Source organism: Agelaius phoeniceus, chromosome 3 (genome assembly GCF_051311805.1).
Source record: "Agelaius phoeniceus isolate bAgePho1 chromosome 3, bAgePho1.hap1, whole genome shotgun sequence".
Lineage (NCBI taxonomy): Eukaryota > Metazoa > Chordata > Aves > Passeriformes > Icteridae > Agelaius > Agelaius phoeniceus.
Genome location: NC_135267.1, coordinates 91,952,043 through 91,974,452, shown reverse-complemented (window position 1 = coordinate 91,974,452; position 22,410 = coordinate 91,952,043). Strand labels below are relative to the sequence as shown.

The following is a 22,410-nucleotide window of genomic DNA, read 5'->3' as shown; positions in this document are numbered from 1 at the left end:
AGCCATAAATTTAATGTATAAAAATATAGCTTATACTGAAATATCATTGCATCATTTATTTTTTTAGAAGACAGTATATCATTCCCTTTAGTAAATAAAAGAGAAAAGCAATTGTTAAATTGCATTCCTTACAACCCCCATGCCAGTACTAAAAGTATGCTAAAATTTAATCCATGTCTATGTAGTTATTTCTCATTGGCACTGCCATCAGGGCTTAATACAGCTTCCTACACATGCCTTTACATTCTGACAGTGCTTCAGGGCTACTTTCATCCTTTTTTGCCCTTTATTGTATTTTCTCTTTTGCTCGTGGTAGGTGTGCAGTGAGATTTATTCATTTTTGTAGAATGGACCAGTTTGTTAGGAAGCTCTGAGTGTGGTTGCCTGGCAGTTTCACATGCTTCTGTCAGGCTGCAAACAAGTTCTATATTGTTGGATATAATAAGAAAAGGAATGAGAGACAGTTGTGGAAAACCTGTGTCCTGCTGTTAAGTTCACCACCAGGAGCTCCTCTGCTGGGGCTGTGAAATGTTCTCAGATTAAAAACTACCAGTTTATGAGACTTGGAGCATGGTGCTGCTGCTGTTCTTTTTCCTTGCTCTTGTAAAAACTGACCCAAGCAGGCAGAGCAGACCTGTTTGCATTTTTCTGTGGGCCTCCTGAGGGTAGAGCAGTGTTGCCAAGTCTGGCACTGGGGAAAGATTGCTACTACCAGCAGTGTCAATGGGATTCACTTCTGTAGCTCCAAACTGGGCATCTGTGAACAGCAAAAAGCTGTAAGGAAAAATACACCAACTGTTTTGGAGATAAATGGAAGAGAGCTCTCATTGCACAGGAATTAATTAATGGTGGCATGGACTGATTAGAAGTCTATTTGTTACACATTACTCCTTAAAGATGCAATTTTATAAGTGAGAGTTTTATAAATGGACAACACAAGAGGCAACTTAATGAAATGGAGAAGAACAGCAGTTTACACCAGGAGGTTTAGTCAGACTGCTGGGCCAGTAAAGCTGAATTACCCTGTGACTCACCTCATGGCTCAGGCAAGGGACTCTCAGAGCAGAGTCATCTCATGATAGTTTTCTCAAGGTGGGAAATATTTTCCTGGGTTATAAACCTTGCAAAAGTTGGATATCAAAAAATAAGAGTACAGCAGAGAGGAGAAGTGGTGATTGCAGGTGAAATGAAGGACTGAATTTTAATCACCTTATAAAGACAGGTAGTACTGATTTATTATTGCTGGGTATAAATGTGTCCCCTCCTTTTTTTTATCCTCTGTAATGAAATTGACCATGATTCAAATTCTTTTCTCTCTTGCTTTTCCTTTTTTCTCTCAAGTGAACAGAAGTAATGTCTTGAGTACAGAAAATGCAGGGAAATAATGTTTTTTCTTCATCTTTTATGTACAAATGTTTTGGAAAACCTTTGGACACCTGAACTCTATATTTTTTGGGCCACTGTTGAAAAAACTGTTGTCCTAGTTACTTGTATAATATATGGCAATTACTAAAACTTCTCAACATTGTAGAAATGCAAAATGGTTTGAGTTTGTTGCAGGTATGAAGAAAGTAATGATTTAGTCTGTGAATTTACTATCTTGACAATAGTATAGCTGTCCTGTTACTGTGATGTTCCTGAGCCACAGTTTTGATGGCATTTAATGCTAGTGTTTAGTTATTTCTAAGACTCAGTGGACTTGATTGTTACTAGTACTGTGGTAGAAAAGCTCAGCCTCAGTCTGGACAGAGCAGACAAGTTTTGTTATGACTGGTGAGGAGCACAATTTCATTAATTTAATTTCTACTTAATTCTGCAATGAGGGGTAGTCACAGTGTGATACATGTTTATATAGATGTGATTTATATAGGCTGTCAGTGTCATTTTTACAGTTTTGTTGTCATATGTGAGCCCTGTGAGTTTTACTGGGAAGGACAGCATGTTATGATTTCAAACTAATACTAAAAATCAAAAGCTTGTTTTTTGTGATTTTCATTGTGTACATTTCTACGCTTGTTTTGGAAGCTCTTCTGAAATCACAAAATAGAAATAATTTAAAGATGTATTGTGTGTGCAGTTTTATGAAATGTCATACCTTAATGTAATAAAATATTTTAATGTGTTAATTTTTCAACTAGAAACGTCTGAAAGCAGCTGAAGCAGAAAGTAAATTGAAACAAGTATACATCCCCACCTAGTGAGTATAACAACAAATTCATTTTTTGAATAATATACAGGTAAAATTGAAACAGTAACATGCAGTTACATGCATGGTATTTTCCTAGTCATCTCTGTAATGGTTACTTTTACAGGATTTATTATATTCAGAGATATAATCTGAAAATGCCAGAAATTCTTGTTTTTAAGTGAAACTTTCTTACTTTACTGCTCTTTGTTTTTGACCTGCAATCTTTTTGTCTGGAATAAGAAGTTTTACAAATGCTGATCAAGTGCTACCTGTGGTCTGTTCACATGCAAGAAGAGCCTATTAATGCAATGCAGTTTTTGGAAAACAATCTTTTCCAAATCCTGTAGCACAACACTTCATATTTGTGTAAATGCAGTATTTCAAAGTAGAAGCAGTTGTTAATGTAGTTACATAAAATAAAATGAGATAATTTCCCATTACAGTTTTATCTGGCTGATAAAATCTGTTCTTCATCTAGAGACAAGAGATGTTCTGGTTCTAAATTAAAGGTAGCACACAGCCCCAGATCTTCTATCTTTGACCACATGCTACTAAAGCAATCTTGTTTTCTTCTGAGGGGTTTTTGATCTGTATTTCTTTTACATTTAAACTGGATGCTATATCTGCTTCTGTTAACATCTGATTTGTAGAAAAAAGATAAAATCCCTCCTACATACTCATAATTTCCTCAATATTATGACAAGAGAAAGGATTCCAAATCACTTTTTTCTAAGCTTTCTGTGGGTATATTCAGTTTACTTATATATGAACTTCCCATTGTTGTGAGTGTTTGTATAACAGAAGAATGTAATAACAAAGGAAGTACTTCACAAAGATTTTTGATGGCTTGTATAAATTACATACAATAGAGTTTCATTTTCATATTTCATACTGGCTTTTCTCTCTTAAACAGATGTTACAATGAAAGCAGCAGACTGTTAAATTTATTTTAATCTTATCTCAGAACAAATTTTGTGAGTTTTGAAGCTCACATCTCTAATAAGTCACACTGTTTAAAAAAAGCTAGAAACTCTAGTATGAGTGTTCCCTAACCTTCTCAGATGAGTGGCTGCTTTAGGAAAACCATAAGGTGCTCAGACTTTACATTATGCCTTTTCAATTTAATTTCCTTGGTCCATGTGGACAGTTATGGATTTTCAATAAGTTCACAGTAGGGACCAGCTGTATTGGATGACAAAATGTGTTTCTAAAGGTGGGATTTTTGTGTTTTTATATTACTGCCTGTCTTTTGCCTCCATTTCAAGACAAAATCTTTAGTCTTCTAGGGACTTCTCAAGGCTTTGGTATCTGTGGTGGTCATGGGATTGCTAAATGCTCTGCTTCAAGACTCATTTATTGCATTTGAAATCTGAGTAGAATTGATTCTCAGAGCTGAGTAGCTTTTTGAACTGGATCATTAGGTATTTCCTACAATTGTGAGGTTCTGTCCTTAATTCCAGAGAGTCCCTTTCAATTCATGGCCTTTCTGAAAGGTAACTAAGCAACAGATCATAATGTGGAAGACTTAATTGTCTTTCCAGCTCTTCTCCTGTACCTCGAGTCCAGGATAAAGAATATGTGGAAATTGTAAAATTGTCTCTTGCTGATACAGTGAAAAAGGAAAAGGCAGGAGACAGAGTTATTGGCATTGGAAATTGAGACTTGATACAGCAAAGGTTTCTTCAGTTGTCATTTTAACTTTTCTTTAATGTATTTTATGCTGCCTAAAATGACAAATAATTATCTTAGCAATCAATGTATCCAGCCTTGCATTGTATTGAGGGTAATTAACAGTCACAAAGTTGAAACTCTGGAAATATTTCACTTAATCTAGTGAGGAGTTATATTGATGCCCTCTGAATTAATTGGCCTGTAAAGTCCTACTTCGCTAAAGTATTCAAGTTAGAATAATTATGAGAATGATACAGTACAATATTACTAAAAAGCCAAACAGAAATATCCAAAAACCAGTTAGCCTTCTCAGAGGGGAAGTAATTTAGAAGAGAACTGAGACAGAACAAGCAGATATATGGGTGAGTTTTGCTGTGGTTATAAGACATTTGTATTACTGTGTGTACTTCTTTTTCAGACAGAAGGCTGTTTGACCCTTTCCTGGGATCAAAAACCTTGTTATATTACAGGCACTGTTGGTCCTCTTGTTATACTTCAATCAAAGTCCAACCTCAACTCGTAAACCTTATCTGTTGACTAGAACCACCTTCTTAAATTCCATGCTATGTCAGACTTGTGTTAATGCTTTGACCCCTGAGAGCTGGTCTTTTATGAGCTTTCCAAGTAGCTTAGACAATCTGAGCACAGTAAAAGCTGCAAATTGGAGTGTCAGAGTAGCTCCTAACATAGCAAGTGTCTGACAATGCTGAAAATAATAGAGGAGTACAAAAATTACTCTTGTTGTTTAGAAAAGATTTTATAGATATTGCAGCACACATCAGAATTCCAGAACTAGATTGTTTGTATTCCTGTTGACTAACCAGTTAATAAAACCACTTTTTTTTTTTTTTTTTTGCAACCTTTAAAAATTTATTTAAAGCAATAAACCAAATCCCAATCAAATATCCAGCAACAATGGGAAACCTGCTGCAGTCAATGGAGCAATGGGAGCTTCTTACCAGGCACAAGCCACAGTAATAGGTCGGGCTTGTGAAAGCTGCTATAGTAAGTAAATATTTTTTTTAATGACTCAAGAATTTGGGTGAATCTTAATATGTGCTGTTAGAAAAAAAAAGGTATGTAATTTTGTTAGGATATGACAGAGGATAATTTGCAATTGCTCTTATGGCAGAAATATTTTTAAAGTTAGAGCTGCCTTCAGTATATTAATTAAAGTACTCAAATTTCTTTATGATTTATTTTTAAACAATTCATAAAGCACAGAAACATTAAGTAGTACAATATGGCAGTATTGATTTATTATTCCTTTACCTTCACAAAGCTAGATTCAAATTTAGTTTTGGTTTTTCTTTAAGGCTGCAGAGGCTTTATGAGGGTTTTTTTTTCTTTGAATGGTTTTGGAGTGTTTTGGGGAACTCATGGGGAGGACTGTTGTTTCTTTCTAGTATTTTGTGTGATAATTTTTGTTGGACTTCTTGAAATAGCAGCCCTCAACAGAGGTTGAGGGCAATATGAGAGCAGATATAAAATCCAACTTAATTAGCCTGACTTCCAGGGTGAGATTGGAAATAGTGGGTTTGTTGTTTTTTTTTCTGGTAGTTCTCTGGGAGAAAATGTCAGCAATACAAAGTCTCTGGTTTGAAATTCATTTTAGAAGCATTTCCAAAATTTCCATTTAGAGTTCACCTCTCTGGCACTTTTGTAAAAAAATGAAGCAACAAACAATTCAAGTTCTTATTTTCAGTGTGAAATATATTAAATTTTTATCCATACAAAGCTCTGCTATTGCCATGTGTTATGGCTGTATATAATAATCTATTACAGCATTTGGATTGATTGTAGTGAATGTAGCTTGCACCAGTTCACTGTGCTGCTTTCTCCTCCTTAGCTCCGCAGTCTCACCAATGGTATTCTTGGGGCCCTCCTAATATGCAGTGTAGGTTGTGTGCATCTTGCTGGATTTATTGGAAGAAATATGGTGGCCTGAAAATGCCCACACAGACAGATGAAGATAAGCTGTCTTCCAGCCAACCTACAGAGGTAGGATTGTGTAGACAAGCTTTTCTAAAACAAAACGTGGTGCTTTCACAAGAACTGCTGTGATTTGATTATTTAATGGAATGGTTTTCATTTCTCTATTCAACTTTGGTACTACAAAACTCAATTTATTAATCCTTTTTCTGTGTTAAGTAGAACTGTACAGTGCTTAGGCCTTGCCATATCTTTATTGGATTACTTCTTGTATAAACAAGCACGTGCTTCCTGCATTTTTGGTGTACAAATGTCATTTTGTCTGTCAAATGGTTTGTTAGCTCTGAAATGTTAAATCTACTATACAACATCTCATTTAGGATGGCATTATATATCCATTCTCAATAGAGCTGTCTGCTCGGTGACTTTCTGCACAGGCCTGTTTGGTGTCAAGTGCTTAGACATGTTATTCATGTATTCCTGTGAGTTCTACATCAGATTAATGGCAAGAGTAGGAAGACTTTTCTTTTTTCCCCGTAGTGTCTTTCTCAGACACTACAGGCGGAAAAAAGAAGTGTCTGTCTTTCACAGATACTATGTTCTTTTTGCTTAAGCAAATTTTGGACCTCGTGATTTTGTCTCTTTGAATTCTGATGCTTCCTGATTTGACCTAACATAGGTTGAAGAAAGAGTCACAAGTGTTGATGGTTTTTGAACACAGCATTAAAATAATTTTCTAACAGTGGAAACCTAATTATACCTCAACCATTTAAGTCACATTTCTTCATGTGCACACACATATCCACAATCCATATTCCATTTCTCTCTTTCTGTGGAATCATCACAGTGATCTTGCCTGCATTGTCATATTCTTGCTCTAGTAAAAGCAAAAAAGAAAAAGAATATTGTGTAGTTTTATTCCTGTACTATCATCTGGTGACCTGTTCTCAGTGTACTCTGTAGATTTTAATGTTATAACTAAATAGTCTCTCTTTTTGTCTCAATGTTCTGAATCCTTTTCTAAAATTATTTGAGGATGTCCTGAATAGTCTCTCTTTTCCTGTGGATGTCCTGCATCCCTTTCCGAGGCCGTATTGACTTCTGGGGCTGTTTGGGTGCCGTGGCTGAGCTGTGTGTGACGCTGTCCGTGTTCTGTCCCGCAGGAGCCGCATGTCCGAACGCACCTGTCGCGGCAGGCCACGCAGGGCACGCCGGTGCGGAACACGGGCAGCCCCAAGTCGGCGGTGAAAACGCGGCAGGCTTTCTTCCTGCACACCACCTGTTGGACAAAACTGGCCCGGCAGGTCTGCAAAAATACCCTCCGGCTGCGGCAGGCAGCGCGACGTCCCTTTGTCCCTATTAACTGTGCTGCCATTAAGGCAGAATGTAAGATGTTTTTTTAATTCTTAGTTCTGTGTGCTGTGCTTCCCACCCATTTTTGTCTTTTAATTTTATTTTCTTTTTCAATAAACATTTCTTGTCTATACGCTTTTGATTTTCATTTTTATTTTTTTCATTTGTCCAGCATATACCGACACATTGGTTGCCTTGAACAGATCTTAAACTGTGGGAACATTTCAAATTAATTAAAAACTATTACCTCATTCACTTTCAAAAACTGACATTAACAAAAATGGGGGGCAGGAAGGGAAAATCAGTGCCACAACATACATTCTTCCTACTAGGCAGCATGATAGAAGCATGCTTTTCTGTTGTTGTTTTTTCAATCATTTGCTGAGCAGAACCTATAGATATTTTTTTTCAATGGGATTGGTCAAAGAATCAGGAACTGGCGTTTCACAATAATTTAAATGTGGTGTGCAATACAGCCCTTTGTCACTGTGACAATCAGATGCTGGTGATAGCCATGTTTATTCATCATAGTTGCATCATTTTGTTTTTTCTGTTCCAGTTTTAAATTTTAATTCTAAATAAAATTCTGTATTACACTTGTTCTTTTTATAGCCAAAATATAAAGACCTGATGAATTTCTAGTAGTATGGGAAAAGCTATTAGTTTTTGTAGATAGCAACAGTAAGTCTCTTCACCTGCATACATGTGTAAATTCTGCTGAAAAGTCACTGAATATTTCAACAGTTTTTGTATCTGCACCAGGCATGTTGTTTTACTGTTCACACTGTCTGGCTATGATTCCCAGTCTTCCATAGATAAAGTTCTTGGAGCAGATGCTTGGTATTCCAGGATGAGGCATGCTGGTTCATTGTACTGTCAATTGTATTAGAATTGAAGAGAACTTTTAAGATCGTTAGATGTAGGGTTTATAAGCATGTTCATTAGATTAACACTGAATGTTTTCCCAGCATACTTATCTGGGATGCAGATGATGTCTGCACTGTTTATAAGAAATTTACTCCACAGAGGCTTAAAATCTGATTTTGAGTAATTATTTTCTGTTTATGTACTTCAAGACCAGCCATTATGCATATGCAAACGTTTCACCTACTTCTGCAGTACTCCAAAATTTGCTGAATATTTCTGTTCATTGTCCTTGTCTAATTTTTTAGTTATTTTGGCCATTTGCTCTCCTCTTTTAAATCTGTGCAAGTCAGGAGCAACTTTCAGATTTCAGGAAACCGTGTGTCAACTGTGAGAATAAAATGAGTTGTTCTTCATGGAAGAAGTATGTCTAAAGATGGATTAAGATTATATTTTTAATCCTCAATCCAAAATAAAGGCTACTTTCTGAGAGAAAGGTATTGAACTTTTAAATTTATGTTTTTGCTAAATCATGGAGGAAAATTCAGAAGTTCACTTGAACGTCATATCTTTATATCCATATCTGTGTTTTTTCTCACTCACTGCAGTAAAAAATATTGAAAAGATGAAACTTTTGTTTAAGGAGAAGAAAAACAGAAGAAAAAATTTCATCCAACTGTTTTATACTAGAACATGTGTTCAACCTTTAAAGAGAGGAGTGAAAAGCTGAGCTTTTCAGTGGGAAATAGTCATTCTTGCTTCAACTGGCAGTGCTGGGAGTGTTTTCTCTTTGCTCTGAGTGAAAGAGTTCTAGATGACATTAACAGCAAGAGTAGAAAGACTTTTCTTTTTTCCCCTGTAGTGTCTGTTTTTCGTGATTCTTTTTGCTTAAGCAAATTTTGGACCTCGTGATTTTGTCTCTTTGAATTCTGATGCTTCCGGATTAGACATAATATATGTTGAAGAAAAAAAGTCACAATTGTTGATGGTTTTTGAACACAGCATTAAAATAATTTTCTAACAGTGGAAACCAAATTATACCTCAGTTAATTTAAGTCACATTTGTTCATGTGCACACACAAATCCACAATCCTTGTTCTGTTTCTGGCAATCTCTTTGTGTGGAATCATTACAGTGATCTTGCCTGCATTGTCATTGTCATATTCTTGCTCTAGTAAAGGCAAAAAAGAATATTTCGTAGTTTTATTCCTGTACTGTCATCTGGTGACCTGTTCTCAGAGCATTCCATAGATTTTTATGTTATAACTAAATAGTCTGTCTTTTTCTCTGGATGTTCTGAATCCTTTTCTAAGGTTATCTTGAATTTTTGGGTTTTTAAATTTTTAAACAAGATCCTTAATTAGCAGTAATGATTTCCTATGCTGCATCCACTGAATAATTACAGTATTGAATGGGTATCTGTGTTGGTGTTAGAAATATTACAGTTGTGCTTAACTAATAACCTGGCCAGGGTACCAGGTCACCCATGATGTGATGTGGCATGAGATGGTTACAAGGCCCAAGAACTGATTTGGAATTTGTTTTCCATGTTGCTTTGTTGAAACTTGACTCTAATGGCTGCTTAGATGCTTTGTCAGACTCACCTGACTCTGTGTGTGCCAAACCAGTTCTTGAAAATGTAACAGCATTTCCCAACTATATTGCATTAGGCACCATAACAACACTCAGAAACCATAAAATCTGAAGGCAGAGGATTGGTGGGGCACTTATCCCAGCTGCGTACCGGGTTTTATGCCCGCTTAGTCTTGTGCAATTTGTTGAAGTGCCAGGTTGTAAATGAAACTGATTCCCAGATCTGAGAAAGGCTGTCTGAACAAGTGTGTCACAGCTCAGTCATAAAATAAATTGGTTTTTGCATTCCACCTGTGTACCTGAATGCATCTGCAGGTACTTCTCATGTCTTGGAGGAGGATGGAAGCTTCTGGGAATGATAACCTAAGGCCCAAGCATCTTTTAGCTGAAAACCAGGTTTCGACAGAATATTTTCTCTTCTTGAACATCCACGCACATCCTCTCCCTCAGCCCATTATATCCACTGGCAGAAAACAAGGTCCTATTCTGTGTTCTTTATTCCTTCAGACAGTGCAGAGAATTAGATTTTCCTCATTAATGAAGCCTGTAGCACGACCCCTGCTCAGATGGCAGCAGGAGGTAGTGGAGAGGATGCGTTTACATCCCAGTTCAATCTTGGAATGGCCACCAGGAGGTTGAGAAGGCACAGCACCTCCTGCTAGGAGCACAGCCCATCGTGGAAAGCTCAAACTTTGTTCTGTCTGAACTTAATAGACTCACTGTGGTTGGTGACAATAAACTTGTCTGATGGTTTTTCCAGGACTAATTAGAATTGGCGAACTGCTTTGGTAAGACGAAATTGTTGTGGTCTAAATCTCATGCACTACCTCCTTTTTTAGTTAGAATATATTGCATGGTTTTTTTTAGAAAGTTAAGCAAGACCATCCTGTCTGGGGAAGGTCTCTTAATTAGAGAAAAAGCAAAGTGAGCATTCTTCTCAGCAATCACTGAGGAGACTGGATCTGTTTGCAGCTCACAGGCAGGTTGATAAATGCCTGGCAGGGAGCCATGTGTCTGTAAACATTATTGCTTCAGCACAGGGAGACTTTAGAGGGACTTTTTTTCATTACTTGGATATAGCTTTATCATTATAACTATATGTATTAATTATAGTAATTTAGATCTGGATAACTATGTGTTGTCTGTGTAGACATGATTGTCAAAGTGTTTTCAGTGCATGGTAATATATTATCTGTATAATATATGTATAGTTATCTGGAAATGGGTGTACTGATCATGATGAAAATTTGTTATGCATTTAAATCCTCAGATTTATTAACAAATATGGTACATAGTGCTTGTTAGTGATCTAGTTTGGTACAACAAAGACAAGTGAAAACAGTAGAATATGCAAAATGTTGCTGATTTGTCTTTGTAAGCATAAAGTTTGTATTTTACTGATAGAAAGCTACCCATTCATCTGAATTGAGTTATATTTATGGGTATTAGTTCACAAACTATGTTTTGCATCCTTGATTTTGATAGCTATGGAAGAGCTTTTAGCTGTATCTAGGATGAAAATATCTTTGTTGTTATCTTTGAATACAATTTGTGCCAGATTTTAATAGCCAGCAAAATAATTGATAGAGCATAATATTTTTTTCCAAAGTTTGTAAGAATACAATTCAGGGAATACAGTACATTCATTAGATCTCCATTTTCACAGAGATATGATGGAATGTCAAAGAGAAATAACTTGCTAATGAGAGTCTCTCTAAGCTTGAGACCTACAAATCTAGGTTTTTGAAAAGGAAATAATTAGAAAATACTTTCATATCTAGAAGCACAGCCTCATTTGTTATCGTCCTCTTGGCATTACTGATTTCATTCACCTTTGTAATGGCCACATCAGTCATCATACTCGGCAGCTTTAAAGCTTCATAAAAATATGTTTCACACTCCGGTTTGTAATGTTATTTCCTAGAATTTTTCTGGTTGTGCTGTATCCTCTTTAGCGTTATGGTGCCCCATATTATGTGCACTTCAAGATACAGATTTCCCATAATTTTAGAAAGCCATGTTTTGTAACATGCTGATTTTGATTTCTTTTTAGTATTGTCTAGATATTTTTAGAAAGCTGTTGATTCTGACTTCATGAATACTCTTCTGCCTTGTGATGGTGTAGGAGCTATCATTATATCTATATATTATGATGATTCTACCCCTTCAGAATTCATTTATGTGCATTGCTTGATGCTGCTCCTGTCCTTTGCTATCAGTTTTAGCTTTGATTATGCTTAGAAATTTCTTATCAGGAAATTTTAACTCTCTAATCACCTCTTTTGCTGCCCTTTTATATGTTGAACAGCACAGATAATTTGGGGATTACATAGACAAATAATTTTAATAAGGTTTTAATTCCTGAAAAAGCTCCTTTTACCCTGTTACAGCTGGACAGCAGAGGTCTTTGGTGACACAGTTTGGTAAAAACTCTGAAGTGCCAAATTGGATGCCAGATCAGCTGCATGTGGGCAGATCATGGTCCCCTCAGAGGATCCTGGCAGGCTTATGAGACTGGCACTTACTGGTTTATAGGACATGTAAGTAGGAAGGGACCCTGGAGGTCTCTGATCCCACCTCTTGCAGAAGGTTCACGTGGTCATGGGCCTTTAGGCCAGATGAGCTTTTTGTATCTCCACAGATGGAGACTGCATGACTTCTCTGTGCACCTGCTCCAGTGTTTGATCAACCTCAGAGTAAATAATCTTATCCTTGTACCCAACAATCTCCTGTCTCCCAGCCTGGCTGCTGCCACAGATAGGAGCACTGTTGTCCTGTCGCTGTGTTCCTCTGAGAAAGGTCTGGCTCTGTGCTGGGAGGCTGCAGGTGCCAGCCATGTGTCCCCTTGTCCTTCCCTCTCAAGGCTGCCCAGAGCAGTTCCCCCAGGCCCTGGATGTGCTGCACTCAAACACCCAATCCATCAGCTGGCCCTGCTCCTTGTGCCTGTGTCTCTTCCCTGGCTCTGGCTGTGTTTGCCATGGATTGAGGGGAGAGATGACCTCTCCCAGCCCTGCTGGGTGCGTGTGCTCATGAGGCCCAGCGCGCCATTGTCCATCCTTCCTGCTGCAAGGACACCACCCAGTCATGAGAACATGCTCAACTTGCTTTCTCTTCCAAGGTCTTTGTTGGCTCCCTTGACGTTTCCAAATTTAACCATGTGCCTCTATTAATAATGCAACCTCCTGCCACTTTGCAGACCTACTTACTGGAGAATGTTATCACACTTGTCCTGGTTTTGTTCTCTTCAACCAAGAACATTTAAGCATTTGTTAAACACCAGCAGCATGTCTGCTCAGCAGTTTGGATGAATTCCACCTGGTCCTGGTAACTTGGTTCTACTGATTAACCAGTTTGTTTGGAAATATTTCCTATGGACACTTCAATGTGATGCAGTTCTCATACTTTCCTTGTAAAAGTATTTTGGAAGTGAGCTTCTTTAAATGCTTCTGCAATGAACAGGGATACAAAAAATGCATTTGGCTTTTCTGCTGTGCCTTTATTTTCTTGTGTATTTTCCTCACACCTTCATAATCTATTGCTACAGACACCAGCACACTTTCTGCTGTTGCTATGTGTGAAAAATATACTAAAAAATATCAGATTCTTTCTTGTTATAAATGTTTTTTTTTTCCTCATAGCTTCCACTATTTCACTGGTCTTACTAAGTTTTTTATTGCTCATATAAAAGATCACATTTGATTTTAGGACTTGCTTTAAATTTTGGGAGTTTTGATAACTTCCTACCTAGATTTTATTCTCTGGTTTTACACTTGAGAATGATGCACAATACAACTTCTATGTTCTTCTCTGTGTTCTGCGTAAAGATCATAAACTTCATTATACTTTTTATGGGAGCACTTTATTGTGGATCAAAGTTTGCTGCTGTTAAGCTTACTTTACTGTCTCAATAGATAGGTGTGCTTTGGAATACTCACCTTTGATGAACATGCTTTATATCAAGCATGAAAATTGTGCTCTCCTTGCAGTATGTATTCCCAGTCAGCATATAAATACTACAACATGATTCAATATGTTTTTTTATAGTGAAGGCACATAGATGGAAAATTTTCTTGCTAATTACTTCTTAGGTGATGCTTTGCTCTTCTCAAAGTAGCTATAAAATACCATATAGCCTCTGCTTATTTTACTGAGGGAGTCAGTGGAGACACATCATTCTGCTCCTCCACTTAAATAATTTCAGGTGTTTTACAATATTAAAAATATTCCAGGCACCAGGCCTTTTGATTTTTTTTCCTGAGCACAGTATGTTTTGGGATTAAGTAACAAAGTACTTAATGTACTCAGCATTAGGGCTCTGGAACCTTTGAAACCCATTGGTATTTCCACAATTTTTGGTAGGTTCCTTAATCTATGAAAGTAAGTTGTGCTTTGTCTGCTGCACTGAAAACATCTTCTTGAACATCTGAAATACTTATTCCAGTCATTGCTGTGCATTCACCATCTTCGTGATTTTTGCACAGATCTAGATTAGAATTGATAAAAAGGATTGTCAATTCTTTACATGGTGTCTTATCCTCTTCCTGTTACTGTTTACTGTGTCTCATGTGCTGGAATGAAGCAAACAGGAAGAGTTTGGTGAAACACAGGGAGGAGTTGCAATTATAATCTGTTTATAATGTGTCCCTCTTATAAAACTTGTAGGTAGGTATTTGTGGGAAGTTCTTCCATTTGAGAGACCTCCTGACCTATATAATCACTGTATGAATGCAGTTTTGTCCAGACCAGAATACCTGTATTCTAGGGATACTGGAAGCTCTCTATGGGGGTTTTTATGTGCTCTTGGAAGACAGGAAACCCAATCATTCTGAATACTTAAATAAAAAAAAAAAAGATGGTCTATTTTCAGTTGTCTTGAAATTATTTACTGAAACCTGGTGCCTTGTGAATTTTTGCCTTAAGTGACTGACTTCATTGTCTAAGCATGAACTTCTTTATGTTAATGCTTTGTGTTTGGGACATGTGGATGGAATCACTGCTTGTGTATTCACAGTAGCAGCAGAAAATTTAAGGCAGATGCTGCACTGCTAGTTTTCATGTACTTAGCAGAAAGTTACAATCTTTGAGACCTTTGAGCTCTGTAATACTTGGTTACAACAGAGCATTTTGATGCAAAGTTTACAGTGAAGAGTTGTATGGCAAAAATCAGTAGTCCCAGCTTTAAATCCTTGACTCTGTATTGTCCCATTTAGAGACAGAGAAGTGTGTAGAAAACAAAAAAGAATTCAATGAAAATCATTTTTAATAGCCAAAACTACATTTTTTAGTAATCGTGTTTTCATCCATGTTCCATTTGCCTGACTGTCTATCTCCGGAAAGACTTTGTAAGCAAAAACTACAATCTAACTGATGTTAAAACGTACATTAACTTAAAAAAAAAATCATAACACCACTTGCATGAACGAGGACATGTCCTGCCCTTAAATATTCACAATTAGAAGTATTGATGATAAAAAGGAGAATCTAAAAGGTGGGCTAAAAGAAAAAAAGAAATTTGTGTTAAAATGCAAGTCAGAGACTGGTTGGTATGTCCTGAATCTGTTTCTAATAGTAAAATATTTAAACTCAGTTTTATTCTTTAAAATTCTCAGATGCAGATCGACATTGTGAACTTGCTGGGAATCCTCTGAAGATAAAAAGCACCAGGAAACCACTGTCATGTATCATTGGGTATTTAGGTGCGTATCTGCCTCCAGAGAATAACAAACCAAACAAACTTTCAGTGTGTACTGAAGCTTCATAACCTGGGATGCACAGAAAGAGAGATTTATGCTTTTAGTAACGTAAAAAAATTCGGAAGTTAATAAATTAATAATAATGGTGGTCCACTGTGAGTTGCAAAACTGCATGGTAGAACTTGCAGGATACAGGCAGAAGTCCTCCTGATACTGGTTTAAAATGTCAGAGTGAAACCTGACGTAATTTAGAATGTGAAAAACAGTCTGGCTCTCTAAATAAAAAGAAGAACTGTTCAAAGGGGAAATTCTCAGTATGCTCAGGGCTGCTCTGCTGTGGCCTTTGTATCCATTTGCAATACTACTTTTTACTTAAGAGCAGGGGAGCTCAGCCACGCTAAGATGCATACCTTGTAATTTGATGGCCTAAGTCTAAAAGGTGCAGTGAAATGTGTACTGAGCTCAGAACCAAGAGGATGTGAACCCAAAAGTACATGGGGAGAGGAAAAATTCTGGTAATAGTGATTCCTTGCAATGAGCTATCAGTGTCTGTTAAATATTTGCACAGTCATATAAGAATTGTGGTAACCCAGAGCCTGTTAATCCTGAAATGAGGATAGAAATCAATCAGTTGATCAGAGATGCAGCGAGTAATTCTGCTGTGTATTAATCCTGTTCTACAGAAGTGAACTCTACAGCTGAGTGTAGAGCTTAGTCTAGATGTTTTGTTCATTATTTCAGTCACCAGGAAGTTTTTTTGTACTAGATCAAAGTAAACAGTCTCTTGCCTTACTGAAATAGAAATCAGCTATTAATGTAGTTACAACTGTTCTTCCAGGACATCAATTTTGTTAAAATACTAACTTCAAGAATGTGGTTAATGAGGAATTAATGCCATTCTCACTGAATTTTGATTCCTCCTGCCCTGGAGTTTAAGAAAAAAGCCAGGGATAATTCCCTACAGACATTCCAGCTGTGTGTATTGTGTGTGTTGAAGGGACTACTTTGGTTGACTTGGTGGAGTTGTGGTTGTGAGGGGGGAAGCTGGACAGGGGATGGTTCTTCCAGCTGACCTGTCTGTGCATCTAAAGAGGAAATGGTAATGTGGGGAAACTTAGGAGGCATCACATGTTTTTAGTGTTGTGTTATATTGCCTTTGAGGAGTTGTCTTGACCCCTCTGGGAGTCTGTCTGTAGGTTTAATGTGAGTAAATGGATGAATAGTGTCAGGCAGCATTTTGTGAACATACATGAAGGTCTGGTAGAAGATTAACAGTGCTAAAATGTGCCAGATATCTGTAGAGTCTGCTTAGAATGTGACTGTATGGGAAGTAACAGTGTCTTAGTACGGCTGAGGAAAATAATGTGTGTTATGGGAATATGAAATGAACCCAGTGCAGTTGGTTACATTCATCTGAATTAGCTTTATAGGGATAGCTAGAAAACGGTTTTTTGTTTGCTATGTAGCTTGGTTAAATTTTTTTAGTTTAGTTTGTTTGTGATCTTTTTAGTTTATTTGGGATTTTTGCAGTTTCAGTAAATAAGTAAATCTTGCATTCTTTTTCTCATAAAAATTATTATTATATATCATGTCATAACTTATATAGGAGGCACTTGTTTTCTTTTTAAGATTCATGCTGTGCCATTCTCACAGAAATTTATTGGCATACAATTAACAATGTGTCAGGGCACTACTGCTTTCAACCTGTCTGCTAAGGCAGGGAGGATTTCAGTGCCCTGCACATCCTGGGTCATCACTTCCCTTTACCCTGGTTCTGCATCTTGGCTGCAGGTTCCACAGCTGAGGTAGGACAAACACTAAAATTAGGCCTTGTCCTCTCAAGAGTTGGGGCTAATCCCCTCAATCTCATCAGTCATCACTGTGCTTCCTAAAACAAAGCTGCTGTAGTGAACCCCTGGCTAATTAAGTGTCCTATATTATCTCTTAGTTATGAGGAAACCAGGCTAACACTCCAGTGGGATGCATGTTGAGGAGATGAGGTGAGGGAAAGGTGCAGCTGCCTAAGCCCCTCTGGAATCCAGGATGTTTGTTGAGGTGATTTGGTAGAAGACTTCAGCTTCTCTTTGTTTACTTTGGGTTTTTAAATTTTTTTACCCTACTTACATAGTGGAAAAGGGAGAAATTTTTAATGTTGTTATTGTTATTTACTTGCTTTAGGCTGAAATCTGGTCCTATAAAATGGGAACCTACTATGGGTTCCTACTATGTTTTTGAAACATTATCTCTTACTCCTATTTATTTTTATTTCAGAATGTGGCTGGCTGGCTATTTGCTACTGGTCATTCAAATTATCATTTGAATGCTATGGTCAGTTCTCTGAGTTAGAAAAAGGTGCAGCTGGCTAAAAGATTTTCAGTGAAGTGCTATGCAATAGAACAAGCATAAGAGCAGCAGAAATTAAAAGATTTTGATTACTATTATTCCATAATACAATTATATGAAGGGATAATATGCAAAACCCTTGAAATGCCTCATTACTCTGCTTGGCTATGATGAGGCTGCTGGTTATAAAGTGCTGGTTATAAAGCATGAAAATATTTGAAGCAAGTCTGTATGTAGAGGAGGAGTGAACTAAGATGTAAAGGTCTGCACAGGAAGGACTCAGTCCATTGGGAAGTGATCCTGGCTCTTTAACTGAGTTTCTTTCTAGAACTTAAATGTAGAGCTTGGTCTTGCTACCTTCCTCTACTGCAGACAGAGAAAAGACAGCCTTCATGGTAAGCTAATGGAGGATTAGTGACTTCTGAACTGAAGAGAAGTTGAAAGAAGGAAATGCTTCCTTCCTCAACTGTTTGCTCACCCTGAAAATATGAAATTGTCTCTCCTATAGGTTGCAGATGAAAGGAGGTGGAGTTCTCATATGTCAATGCAACTGCTGGGATTACTGTGGTTGCTGCCGGAGCTCTTTGGCAAATAAGATAAGATTTTATTTGCCAAAGTGTTAGCCCTGGAATCTACCATTTCCTTCAGAAAACTGGAAAAGATTGCTAAATGAACATTTTAGAATGTAAATTCCAATTACCTTCAGCAAACAGCGCAAGGGATCTATTTTGGTTTAGAGTTTTGCCTTAGCAATCAGTGGTGTTCATAACATTAAGCATGCCTCTGTTCCCATTTTAGTAAAAAAAGCAAAGTATGAGATGCTTGTTCCCCACAACAAGAAAAACAGGACATGCCATGAAATCTTTTCTGTGTGAAAAGCAGATGAATTCTGCAGTGAATGGCTGTAAAAAGCTCTTATCTAATTAAGTGGTGGGGAATTTGGTGCCATCAAATCTGCAGCTCTGCCCTGAAGTGACTGGTTACCTGTGCCTTCCTTCTTTGCTGTTCTCTGTGTATTTCTCTGCCCTACTGTTTCTTACCTGGCCCTCTTGAGGCTTCTCATGGGAGTGTGTTCATACTTGGAGAGTGTGATTGAAACCCCAACCAAAGCAGTGGTGAACAATTAAGCAAAGTCTTTTCCAGTGTGAAAATTGTTGGGGTTGTCTCTTGGCACGCTGTTCCAGTGCAGCCTGGCCAAGGCCATGAGACCAAGAGCTCCAGGCAGGGCAGGTGAGCACTTGGGTATCAGACTTTGGGCATTTCTGAAGGAGGAGAAACATGCTAGTGCAGTGGGCTTTGACTTTATGCAGTGGTTTCTCTTTCTCCTGAATGATGGCCATGCATGGCAGAGGCTGGAGAGGCTCCTCCTTGGATACTTGGCCTCACTGTAGATTTTGCATCTTCCCAGTTTCTGTGTTCCATTTTATAAACAGAAAAAAAGCACTTTATAAGCAGAAAGAAGCACTTTTCAGGAGGTGTAAACCTGGGCTGCAAATGGGAAAGTACTCAATGTTTGTGTTCTGATCTCACCTGCCTTGGGCAGCTGACTCTGCTGATCTGACTCCCACGTCCTCTGCCCTCACCTTCTCAGCCTCTTCTGCTGCCTGGGGCCATCAGAGGCTGCTGTAATTGGGCTGCAGGTGCCTCATACCCTGCACAGTGCTGGCAGCTGGTGCCCTGCGCTGTGACACAGGGACAGGACCTGCCCCCGGGCAGCTGACTTCCCACACAAGCCTGGCTCCACCCAAGGCTGGACAGGCTGGTGGCATTTTGAACCCAAATATGTGATGGGAATTAATTATTTGGTTCAGCAAATTCCTGGTGAGGGACCAGCAGACTCATCCGAGGCTTCCTTTTGCCACTTTTATCTGGCAGAATATACAGAAATTTCCCTGCAGCTGTGTCAGCTCCTGGCAAACACAGCAGGTGCCACCCTGAAATGTGCTGGCCAGATGTGCTTTGCTGCCCCATACCCTCTTTATTCCTTTTTCTCCAAAATAATCTTGCTCCATGAAGCAGATACTCTGGGATGTTTGAAGCTCCCCAGTAAGGGGAAGTATGGAAGTGTTCCCACTGCAGTTTTGGGGCAGTTTTAGCTGCAGAGCCCTACAGTGTCTGGCCCCCTGACTCCTGCACCTTGTGACTTGTGTGTGGGAAGATCCTCTAAAGCCTGTTACTGTGACAGAAAATACTGAAATACTAAATAGCTTGAGGAATTGAGGTAGTTTCACTACAGTAAAATGCTTTTATTTGCTTGCAGAAACCTGTGGGTGTGTAGCTTCAATATAAATCTCAAAAGGGTATGAAAATATAAACGCACCCATTTCAGACTGTTTTGTATTTATTAGCTCTTAACCTCAAATCCTTACATATCTGCACTGTGGAATTGAGCTTGGGTAACCTAAAGTGAAATAGATCTTTCTTACTTGGAGGACCTGTGGGTAGGAGGACTCGTGTTGTTCAAGGTCTTGTAAACACAAAAGTGCAGAAGGAATTTTCTTTTCACTGAAAAACAAAAGTAAATTTCATATGTGGAATAGATTGTTTTATTTATCTTAAAATCAAGTAGATATCATTTCTCTCTCTCTTTTGTCTCAAACAGAGATACATCCTGCTGTGAAACCCAGTGTAATCAGGTCAACACCAAGCCTTCAAAGTCCAAGTGCAAAACGACTGCTTGCACCCTCCAACCACTCTTCATTAAGTATTTTGGGGAAAAGAAACTACAGCCATCATAATGGGCTTGATGGTATGTGAAAGAATATAAATGAAATATTCTTTATCTCTCTGAATTGAAAAACTTTCTGTGAACCTAAGGTAATATTAAATGAGAGGGTGCAGACTTAAAAAAATGTAAGATATGGATGTCATGTTTATAGCATCAGTGCAATGAATAGTGGTCCCTATTCATTGGATAAAGGTATATTAGTACCATCTCTTACAAAAACTCCATTTACCATTTTTCTTACTGATCTTGATTTACCAAAAAAGGACAAGAAAAGAATAAAACAAATTTGGTGAAGGCAGAGATGCAGCATGTTTTATTTTGGCTTTTTGCATTGCACCTTAGAAAGCCACTGTCCCTGCAGAGTAGGAAGCAAAAGGTGTGTCACAGAGATGCAGGAGAGGCTTTTTCTGTGCACTCTGCAGTGCCAGAGGTGACTTTTAGGCCTGGTGTATCCAGCCACTTCATTACACCTCGGTGCAAACTAAGAGCAGGAATGAAGATGTGTGAAAAAAAAAACAACAAAAAAACCAACCAAAAAAAAGGATGGAAATTTTTTGGTAAGACTAACTTTTCTCAAATAATCTTTATTTTTCATTCTGAAAAGTGACTGTAAATTTCTGATTTTTTTTTTCTTTACCAAACAGAAAGATTTTTCAACTCTAACTGCAAACAGTTTTACCTTGTCCAAATAAGAGGAGAATCCAGAAGAATATAATGTTTACACTAAAAGAAAATGCATGCATGCATTCCTGATATATCTTTGTGAGATATAACTTCTGTAAACCATTAGCTTATTTGTTCTGTAATTGAATAAGGTTATTGAGGGTAGATATCTGTCAGACGTTGGGCTCTCAAATAGACTGTTCAGGAGAAATGTTCACAAAAGGAGAAATTGTTCACAAAAATGTTCACAAAAGAGGTGTCTGCTTTCATGCTTCACAGAAAAGGTTGAGGTAGAAAGGAGAGGAATTGCCTTTCAGACAAGCTCATAGAAATAGTATTCCAAATAAAGGGAGAAAAACTTGATTCATTATCCATCATCTTCCCTGTAATCGTGTTTTTCTGTCACTGCAAACGCTGCTTGTGTACTGCAGTGAAAACACCTACTGTACATTTAATAACACCATGATAGGAATCATGACATCCTTTGACAAGAGGTGCTTACTGAGAATACACAGAAGAGAGGATTGCTTGCTCTTCTGCTCAGCATGCAGCTATTACACCACAGACAAGCAATATTCATGGCAACACAGTCTCTTCGGGGGACCAAGGTGACACCATAGGAGAAAATATTGCAGCTGGAAGAAAAGATGATATCTGCATTAGTAGGCAGAACCAAAAATGCTGACTTTCCACTGCGTCTTTGAAGGTGGAGTTCTGCATGGATGGTTTAGTAGTTGCTGCATGAGAATGTGGACAAATGCCTCCCCCTCCACCAATGCTGGCCCTTAGACTGGGCTCTCCATGAGAGCTCTGAGTGATGAATCAGTTTGCCTTGGATGTAAAGATGATCACTGAGTGTTTTCAGTTGAAAAGACCTCAAAGATGAAGTCCAACCCTCAACTCAGCACTGCTAAGCCCTAAACCCAGCATGCCCCAAGTGTTAAATCCCTCCAGGGATGGTGGTGACTGAATTGCTTCCTGGGCAGCCTGTTCCACTGCTCGGCAATGCTTTCAGTGAAGTAGTTTTCCCCAACATCCAACCAAAACTTTCCCTGGCATCACTTGAAGCTGTTTCCTCTTGTCCTATCACTTCTCATCTGTGAGCAGACACTGACCCCCATCTTGCTGCAACCTGCACATTTCTCCAGCAGAGAAGGCTGTAGCAGTAAGTTCAAGGTAATTATTATGATTAAACCCCTCCTTATGTCTCTGTAAGGAGACATGCTTGGAATTCTGTAAAATTTTTCTTCTATTTAGTATAGATCTTCTCCTCAAAGTAAAGAGTGTGTAAAACCAGTTATTAGCTACACCAATTAGTGTGTATCAAACAGTCAACTGTGTTAAAGCAATTTGCACAAAATAACATCTAACTTGAAAAAGTA

At 38.1% G+C, this 22,410-nt stretch overlaps 1 protein-coding gene across 4 annotated transcripts in view; it reads left to right on the top strand.

Annotated features, from left to right (window-relative positions):
- The window catches only part of MTA3 (metastasis associated 1 family member 3), a 224,387-nt gene that overhangs the window by 76,642 nt on the left and 125,335 nt on the right, over positions 1 to 22,410 (top strand). For all 4 annotated transcript variants that reach the window (XM_077175847.1, XM_077175846.1, XM_054629255.2 and 1 more), the window contains exons 11-16: positions 2,139 to 2,197; positions 4,740 to 4,864; positions 5,709 to 5,860; positions 6,955 to 7,177; positions 15,211 to 15,297; positions 20,240 to 20,386. In XM_077175847.1, the coding sequence (XP_077031962.1) occupies positions 2,139 to 2,197; positions 4,740 to 4,864; positions 5,709 to 5,860; positions 6,955 to 7,177; positions 15,211 to 15,297; positions 20,240 to 20,386 (793 nt within the window). The remainder of the gene's footprint in view (positions 1 to 2,138; positions 2,198 to 4,739; positions 4,865 to 5,708; positions 5,861 to 6,954; positions 7,178 to 15,210; positions 15,298 to 20,239; positions 20,387 to 22,410) is intronic.